This window comes from Emydura macquarii, unplaced genomic scaffold (assembly GCF_026122565.2).
Source record: "Emydura macquarii macquarii isolate MOO-44397 ecotype Brisbane River unplaced genomic scaffold, CSIRO-AGI_Emac_v2 contig_18, whole genome shotgun sequence".
Lineage (NCBI taxonomy): Eukaryota > Metazoa > Chordata > Testudines > Chelidae > Emydura > Emydura macquarii.
Genome location: NW_027130155.1, coordinates 642,347 through 652,047, shown reverse-complemented (window position 1 = coordinate 652,047; position 9,701 = coordinate 642,347). Strand labels below are relative to the sequence as shown.

At 44.6% G+C, this 9,701-nt stretch overlaps 1 protein-coding gene across 1 annotated transcript; it reads left to right on the top strand.

The window, feature by feature from the left end:
* The first annotated feature begins 7,107 nt into the window (after positions 1-7,107).
* On the top strand, positions 7,108-7,716 carry CUNH3orf80 (chromosome unknown C3orf80 homolog). The gene has a single exon (XM_067529424.1). It carries the CDS (start codon positions 7,108-7,110, stop codon positions 7,714-7,716), a length of 609 nt encoding a protein of 202 aa, XP_067385525.1.
* The last annotated feature ends 1,985 nt before the right edge of the window (positions 7,717-9,701 follow it).

The following is a 9,701-nucleotide window of genomic DNA, read 5'->3' as shown; positions in this document are numbered from 1 at the left end:
TGATGAGGTTAGTGTGGTCTAGTTGATTGGGCTAAGGGCTGAGCGCCAGACCCTGCTGAGCTCTAATCCCATCTTGCTCTCTGTCTTGCATCATTCATTTCTTCCTTATAAAATGGGTATATTTACTTACCTGCTATACCACACAATGATGTTGAAAGGATTAAATAGTCATTGTTTACAAAGAAAATTGATCATTTTAATTGCTAAGTATTATATTTAACATAATAAGCACAGTTGTAAATGAATAAATATATGTAATTTGCTAGCTGTATCTTTGAAATGTAATAATAAATGAATCTCACTCTCTCTTAATAATATGATGTTTCATATTCCAAGTATGTGCTCCTAGAAAAGTGCTGAGCCTTTTCTTCCATCTTCAGTTATAAATGTACCATTCTCTTCTCCTGGTCCCATATATGGCTTGCTTTCTAATTTTTGCTCTGTTAGCACTGAACCACATATATGATACTGAAATTCTTAAACTTCACTTCAATAACATGAAAACTGATTTCCATCCAGATAATACACTATTATTATAAAGATGTATATGTATACAGTTGAGACCAAGCTGCTTCCATTGATTTCAACAGCAAAAATCTTTTTGATTTCAATGGGAACAGGATTGATCTCCTAGTAAATAAAGTAAAAAGTAATTTCCCATAATATAAAATATAAATAAATGATCTGAACAGCAGCTTGTCGTTAGCTGTAGAAGTGTTTGTGTGGCGCCTAGCAAAATGGGACCCAATGTTGTTTGAAGTCTTTGGTTCTGGTGAAAAATCTGGTGCTAGTGCAATGGAAATTAATACAATTTCTTTAATGCCCTTGAATAAATTCACAATATTCAGCCCTATCATACGCAGGCACAATTTCCACGAGGTAAGGCTTTGCAGGATTGGGCCCTTAACCTCATTCTCTTTAGCCACTAATGGAGTTGTATCAAGAAAAGCATCACATTTGTCGGGTAAGATCTGGCCCTTATAAATTACTCATGGTTCCTTTATACTTTAGGACTTGGCTTGTGGCTTGAAGCTCCTGTCTGAGCTGGTGAGGTGATGACTGTGCACTGGAAGCAGCTCCTGGAGGCTTTGTGCCTGAGGCCGACATAATGCCTCCAGAAGTACTAGGGTGGGTACTGCAGAGACGGCTGCGAGGCAACAGCCTTTGATAGGGCACATCATGTTCCCCTCCGCATGCAAGCCCAGCTCTGCTGATCACTGAAGGAAGGGGATGAAGCCATGATCCTAACTTTGCCTATCCCTACTCCTTGTTGGGTTTCTAGTGCCAATGTCTGTGCTGCATGTCCTCAGTCCATGTATGCTGGGAGCACGTGGACTGAGATTGTGCCTGGCTCCTGCACTGAGCTGTAGGCAAGAGATGGCTTCTTGTGCCCTCTCTCTGTCTCCTATTGCTCAGCCACTCAGGGCACAATCTAACCCCAAGTGTTTTGTTATGCTGTAGAATAGGGGATTTTAAACATCTTAGCAGAGAGAGTCTCCTGGACATTTCCCCTCCCACTCATGTTTGAACAGAGCTCCTTTCCCGCTGGCAATCAAACATCCCTACAGCAACCACAGCTATTGCTTACATGGAAGGATAATATCAGAAAAGTATACCTGTCTTATTAGCTTCTTTGAATGAGATTTAGCAACAGAGGAAAGAGCACCACGCAAGCAGCCAGCTACCTGCAGCCCATCAATATATGCTGCATGGATCACAGTTTGGGCACTTCTGCTCTAGGATACCACATTTAAGGAACACTTCCAGCACAATGCAACAGAAAACCTTCAGAACTTCACTCTTACTGATCTCTGTGCCAGTGCACTGTAAGATAAATTATAAATCGAATGGAACAGTGGCATCTCTGAAAAACAATTAGCTTTTCACTTCACTGCTTTCAGCCTTCATATACAGGCAGAGATAGGCCTCTTTTGTTGTCTCAAAAAAGTATTGCTGATGATAAATGCTTATTTTTAATTTCCAGTAATGGAGTGTAAACAAATTCCTTATTACCAGACAATTTCATGGTATTTTCTTTCTACTTCCTTGAGATTTCTGACTTTAAATGGACAGGTTCAGTAATATTTTCCAGCATTAATTGACTTAGTTCAAAGGAGTCTGAGCCAGAATTAAATACAAACATTAACTATAAATGTCAGCATGGGTGTTATGATGTTTTTGCCAAAGCTTTTATCCACAGTCTGAGTCATAGTGCACACTGTACACATTATTCAGAGAAGAAATTAATTTGCACCAGTACAGTACAGATATGGCTGGGATGTAGATGACTATGTATACACGTGTGAAAGACACATAAATGTGACCAAACCCTCCCAGTCTGTCCACCCAACATTGAATGCACAAGTTAAACAAAATAAACAGTAACATGTTGTCTGCATTAATTTCAATCCGTATGATCAACAATGCACACCTGACAATGGGAGGCCAATCATGGCTGCGCTAGAGGAATCTGGCACATCCCACAATAGCCAATGTGACAGATTTGAATGGCATTAGTTTATCAATTAATAAAATGTTAGTGATAATGCAGACAATGTTGTTATGCTCAGTATTAATCATTCACTCAGATATTCTAAATGCAGACATGTGGGATATACCTCAGTATTCACTGGGATTCCAAATGGCTAGACATGGTTGATGAAGAAGGAATGCATGAGTGAAACTCAAGGCACAAGTGTGAGATACATGATGGTAACTTCAACTCAATAAAATGAAACAGGAACAGAGTAATCCGCCATATATGATATTCATATCCACAATAAAAATACTTCTGTTCATTAGGATTGGAAGGCTCAGGGGTTTCTTAATGGGGGAGAGAGCCTTCCAGCTCTCATTTACCAGCTCAAACTTGGCCATGGTCAGTTGTGGGCCAAAGTCACTGCCATTTGAAGGCTGTTCAACAGTCTATGTGAAATGAGTTGGTGATCGTAGTCTGGTTACCAGTGAACAAATGTCTATCACAACTGCCATTCTGTTCTAACGGAGAGGCCAAAGCTTGGGTGATATGGAGAATGATCTAACCTCTCCTTATAAAAGCAGTTCCTTCAGAACAGGACTGAGGCTTGTAAATAGAGCAGTGTGGAGAACCTCGCTACCATAGTCCATGCTCTTTCTGGTTTGTGAATAACGCCCATTATTCTACAGAGTTCTTGATCTAGCACCTTTCAGCAGCAATAAATGCTCTTCAAATACTTAAAATAAATATCATTCAAATAACTGGAAGTAGTGAAGGGGAACACAAAGTTACTGTAGCAGCACATACCATGATGATTAGCTCAGTCAGAATCAGGCAACATTTTTCATCTCTTCCAATCATTCCTTGCCCGGAGCGAGCCTTCCATTTGTATTTTATACACATCCTCTACCACGAAGTATTGCTGTTGAGACTCTTTGCTTACTATTTTTGTTCCTGAGAGTCTCAGAAAGCTAAATAGATATGACTGACATATGAGCACTCAAACACAGAGATGAAGACAGGAGTATCTGTTACAGAAAATCAACAGTGAAATCAGTAACTAGGACAAAGAAAGTAACCAGTAGAGTACAAGTAACCAGGACAAACAGAGGAAACCAGTGGAGTACAAATGACAGTAATGTAGATTGTTGGTTAGCTGCTTGTGTATAAAATTTGACAATTAGAAAGAAGGAAGCCAAACTGAAAAGTATTGGTCATTTTTTGCCATGTTTCATATTGGTACGTTTTTCCATCACCCAGAAGAGCCTACATTTAACCGAGTCAGCTGAAGGAGGAATTTTGCAGTTCAGCTGGTAACAACCAGTAAACAAGAGAGAGAAGGGTGAGCTTTTATTGCTGGATAGTATATCCAAATAAAGCAATAGATACAGTAGGTTTCCATCCTGCAGTTTATAATGCATGACAAAACTGCCGTGCCTGCATAGAGCCCAACTTCTTTCTATGGGGCGCCGCGTGGGCTCAACTTTTCATCCACAGGTTTGCAGAGACAGGATCCGAATTTGCAGAGGCGAGCCTAGGATCAGTCTGCTTTGTCTCACTTGTTTTAAAAAAAGCTGAACAATAGGTGCAAAAACCACCACCGCGGTTTAAAAGTACCAATCATCCCATTACACCACCGGCGTAGGTCTTTTGATTACTCTTCATTGCATATAATCTTTGGGGCATCAGATCACACCAGTCAATATCTGATGCTGCAAAGAGTTTACATTAATTTTATGTGCCAAGGGCATCTCTGGTGTAACTAGTGATTTCTGTGGAATTACATCTGGGATGAATTTGGCCCATATGTCTGGTATGCAGCCCACAGCTATATAATTCTTTTGGCATCACACCAAAGCTATCGAAGAGAGACTCACAGGATGATTCCTATAACTTCAAGCTAGCTAGAATATGCATCTGTTATACCAATGCACTCCAGAGAGACATATCACATTATTGGCACAGTAATAGGAGATAGATATAAACCTGGCATCTCTTTAAGTTGTGTGCAAATGTCTAGCACCTTTTCCCCAGTAGAAGGGACTCTGTATCCCCAACAGCAGAGGAAGAAGTTACTCCACGGAGGGCAAAGAAGTAGCCTACAAATCCTAAATTCCCTGCAACACATGCATAGTTTACATTGCTGGCTGTATTTAGGACTTCTGTAAAATAAGATAAGGAGTTGTAGAGTATATACTGCCTGGAAAGTACCTATCTTTCAACAGCCATCACTACAAACATGGATTGCAATACTCCATTTCCTTGAAAATACTATGAGAACTGCTGTACCTTTACCAGTTATAACATGTCCCTCACAGGAATGTCTCCTCAAGCTAGCAAAATAAAGGTTAATGGAACTATATTAGCTAAGATCAGCAATAAAAATGATCAGAGCTATGGGAAGGGAGGAGCTTCTACACAAGGACTGTCAAGGGCCTAGTCCTTTTGCAGCATCCCCTGGGGCTGGAACTCACTGCCACCAGTTGACATTCAGACTAATAGTTTAGCAAGAATTGGTTGTTTTTAGGATTAGATGCTTATGAATAAAGTTAGTATCCATTACAGTTACAGGCCTAGTTGCACCTTTGACCCTTTCCTGGTCTCTCTGAGTGCACCCCCCACAAATGATAGGCCTCATGCTCTTACCTTTTCTGGAGTAGAAACCAATGGTTCTCTCACTCTTAGACCTGGTCCTGAGCTGCAGCAGTTTGTGGTTCAACTGTACTCATCCAGCAGACCTAACTGGGTTCACCATCTGTGGTTCTTCCCGGTGAACACAGTGACCCCAAACAGACTTCTTGAAGCACAGTATTGTTCAACCTTAACAGTAGGAACATAGCATAACATACGAGAAAAAGGATTTTAAAACAATAAACAGGCTGCACCCACATCTGTCTTACATAAAGGCTTACCATCTGCCTGTAAGCATAGGATGGCCTAAACAGTTCAAACGCTCCAGCTGGGTCCGTTTCTGGGCAAGTCTGTTTCCCCCTGAACAGCTCCCTGAGAACTGTTCCCCCCACTCTCCATAGGTTTTTTTAGCTGTTTACAGTCCTTTTGATTTATGGGCTTCCAGCAGGGCAAAACAAGCCTTGTAACTCAGCTGGCACCTGCTATCCTCACAACTTAACAGCTCAGGCACTGTCTCTTAATGAGCCCCGATCTGTTACTGGAAGGTTGCTTACCTGGAGCCACTGTGTTGGCTTTCTGCTGGCTTCTCCACAGCACTACTATTAAACTAAACCAATATATGCATAACCCAGGATAGCCATACAGCACTTATCGCACTAACCCAGTTACATACAGTATTTACAAATTATTACAGATCAGTGTCACTTCTTTCACAGCATCTACAATTACAGTAGCCAAAAGAAACATTACAAGGATTTTCGAGTCTCATGCTCCAAGGGATAAACTGAGTCCCAACTGAGATGAGAAAGAAAGAAAGAAATCTTCCCACCTCCACCTGCAGTGTCCTACTAAACAACTTTTAATGCCAAAAGCCCTTTCTTTTCTGTTGGTTTCTGAAAACCAAGTTTGAACCAGTATACCTAAGCCTCCCCAGAGGGGTAGTACCTCTCTGCCAGTTTTACAACCTAAGTGAGTCACCTGAATCACCCCCCACTGTTTCCGGTGTTAATTTACGGTGTTCTCTTTGCCAGTAGATTGGGTTTTGTGTTTGAATATGAATTCTCACCCTTAACAGCCAAGCTCTTCTGACTGTTTGATCTTTTGGCACAATCAGACTCTTGTGCCCATTACAATTTACTGTCATAGAAATGTTTGTGATCTGACATGTTACTGGCAAAGTGAATTGATGTCTGCCTACGCGGTCTCTGTTATCCAAGGTTACTGCCTATGTGAAACCAACCCCCTTTGACAGAACTGGACTTGGCAATCTAAGGGATGGCTGAGAAATAGTTGACTGGATCATATGCTTCTCTTGTGGTCCAGAAAGAAACGGTGACCCTGGTATTTATCTCCCTCCAAAGAAGACACCAGCCTGGCTGCACTGTGCAGGAACCCAGCCAATAAATCACTGCCTCCAAAGTCCCTAATGGAAGAGGAGCTGCATTAAGCCCATTAACATCAGCTAAATGGTTATCATGAATTTTTAATCAGAAATAAAACCAGAAATATGGTAAGCGAATCCCAGCAGCAAGTAAATTTAAATAACGGTCCCAGGGAAATCCAATCACTTAAGCAGAGAAACCTACAAAGCAAGCGCTGTCTGTTTGACAGAGGAACGGGACGACAGCTATATTAATAAAGATTAAAGTGCTGCACAGTCAACGTGCAGCGCGGCCTGGTCCATTAACCCTTCCCGCGTCGGCAGCGGCTGGCGGGACTCTGCAGCGCGCGGGGCCGGCTCTGCTCCCCTCTCTCGTCCAGCCCGGAGCGCTGCCAGCTGCCTTTGCACTCCGGACGCGCACAGACCTCCAGCACCAGCAGCAGCAGCAGCAGCAGCCGCCGCGCGGGCTGGGCTAGGGGGTCAGGCCGGAGGGCTTCTTGGCCAGCTGCTGCCCAGCCCTGGAGATGGGAGGTGGCCGGTGGCCCCCAAGTGAGCCCCCCCCGCTCCCCCCTCTGTCTGCCTGGGAGCGAGCGAGCCGGGCTCCTGCGGGGCGGGGAGGATGTTGCAGCGTCTCTCCGAGGAGCTGCTGCTGCTGGGGGCTGCTCTGCTCTGGCAGCCCTGCCAGGGCACCTGGCGCTGCGGGGCGCTGACCTGCGGCGAGCGGGAGAGCTGCTGCGACTACGGCAATGTCACCCACGCGGAGATCAAGTGCTGCAAGCTGCCCTTCCACACCTTCCTGGACAACGTGGGCTGGTTCGTGCGGAAGCTCTCGGGGCTGCTCATCCTGCTGGTGCTCTTCGCCATCGGCTACTTCCTGCAGCGCATCATCTGCCCCAGCCCCCGCCGCTACAACCGGCCGCAGCGCCAGGACTCCCCCGGCTCCCTGCTCAACGCCACGGCGGCCACCTCGCAGGACTCGCTGCTGGACAGCAGCAGCGGCAGCAGCAGCCGCTGCCCGGGCGAGCAGGAGCCGCCGCTGCTGCCGCTGAGCTCCCCGGTCTTCCTGCAGCTGCCCAGCTACGAGGAGGTGAAGTATTTACCCACCTACGAAGAGTCCATGCGGCTGCAGCAGGAGAGCCCCAAAGAGATCGTCCTGCCTGTCTCCAGCCTGGCCACTGCCGCCAGCAGAGAGCCAGAGAGGGCGGGAGGCAGAGCCCCCTGGAGCTGAGCCCCCCCACCCCCCTCCCGGAGCTGCAGGTCCCCACGGGGGGACACAGGGGAGCCAAGGTGCCCAGCGGGGAGGCATTGGCCCAGTGCCGCTCAGAGGCACAGACACACACTGCAGCATGGCAGCAAGGACTTCCACGCTTTGTACCTTCCCTTCCCCTTGCAAAGCAGACAGCCTGGCGGCTGCTGAGAGCTGTGGGGCAGGAGACCCAGGAAACTTCCCTTCTCCTCCCCAACTTCTTATACGGGTTCAGTTCGCTCAAGGAAGCAACGTGCAGCAGCCGCAGCCCTCTCTCCCCCCACCCCGGCCTTCCTGTCCTTTATTAACTGATATATCGTAAGTGCCTGGTTACTAGGGCATCGGTCCTGTTTCCTGGGTATTAGGCATTACATTAGACCAGGGGTTCTCACCTGTTTACCATTGTGGGCTGCATATGCAGCTCTCTGTGTGTTATATGGGTCACAAGGCCACACAATATATATGCTACCTGTATGGCCCTGAGGAGGTCACGTATGCTGCAGCTGCTGGGGGGTTGAGAACCCCTGGGTTAGACAAACCTGATGCTAAAAATCGGTTTTGGTTTCTCACATGAATAACTTGTTTGTTGCTCCCTTCTTCAGGCAGATTAAAACCTTGAAAGGGATAAAATGTGATTTACTCTGTCGCAAACTCAGCGTTTCTGCTCCAGGGCTGGGGGGGCAAGAGCTTTTTAACAGCCTCCCCTGTCATTTCTGCAAATCCTGCAAGATCAGTTACTCTGCCCTAAGGAAAGAGTAGGCTTAGGGGGTGAGGGTAAACACATGCACCATAAAGTAATATTATTTCGATTCAGAAGCTTGGGATGTGCAATTTATAAGTAGTAGAACAAAGCAGCCTGCTGACCGGGCATCCCAAAGAAGTGAGTGCAAACGATAACTTCACAATCCCAGTGATTGCTGTTACTATTTAATCTTGGTATTGCAATAGCACCCTTAGCCCCAATCAGGATCGGGTTCCCCTTGTACTAAGTGTATATCAACAGGGAGAAAGACATGATCTCTACCTGGTGCATGTTCCATTTCATTATAAACCTCACACAGCAGTGAAAATGAAGTCCATTTGGTTACTGTACAGGTCTTTATCTGCAAGAAAAAGCTCAATATTGTAAAGAGAACACCTTATCCCTGATAAGGTGCAATACCACTCCAAGCCCATAAAAAGTAATTACGTTCTCCATTTGTTTTCTTTTATTTGTAGAGTTTATAATTAAGCAATAATTCCAGTGGTGAGTGCACTTCCTGTTAAGGACTGACTAGGCCTCATCTACTGCTGCTAGTCACTTATTTTCTTGCGTTTGTCAATAAAATATTAAGTTGAGCCGTCAGCATAATTCCCTTTCCCTTTAATATAGGGAAGAGATTGTGTGTATATGTTTGGATCTGAATTTTCAATTCAGTTCTTCTTCCTGGTTGATCCTGAGGGAAGGACAGAACAGGTTTATAGCAAAAAGAAATAGAAAGAGAAAATAATGAAATAAGTTGGAAAGTAAGAAAGTGAAAAGAAAGTTTGTGATATCATGAGTGTTTTGATAACATGTTAATTTCACATGTTAATGAGGAAAATACTGGGTTTTGGTTGGTTGTAGCACTAGATCCTAACCTTTGCAGCATCCATATGCATGTGCTATAATTTGAGACATGTTTACAACACGTGCATATTCGTTATAGAAATGTCATTACATTTTGCAAAATCTGTATAGCTAGCAGAATGTAATTCACAGGATATGTGAAAACTAATAATAATACGAATTGGGACTGATCTTGCCTTCTTGATCGCCCCAAAAGTCCCACTGATGGCAATGATAGTTCTGAGAGCAAAAGGAATGCAGGACTTGGCCTATTCATTCATCCTGCAGCAGTCACACAGAGTCACACATATTCTGCCTACTTGAAAAATGCCCTGCAAAACATTTTACAAAATACTTCTTCTCTCTACGTTATACACAA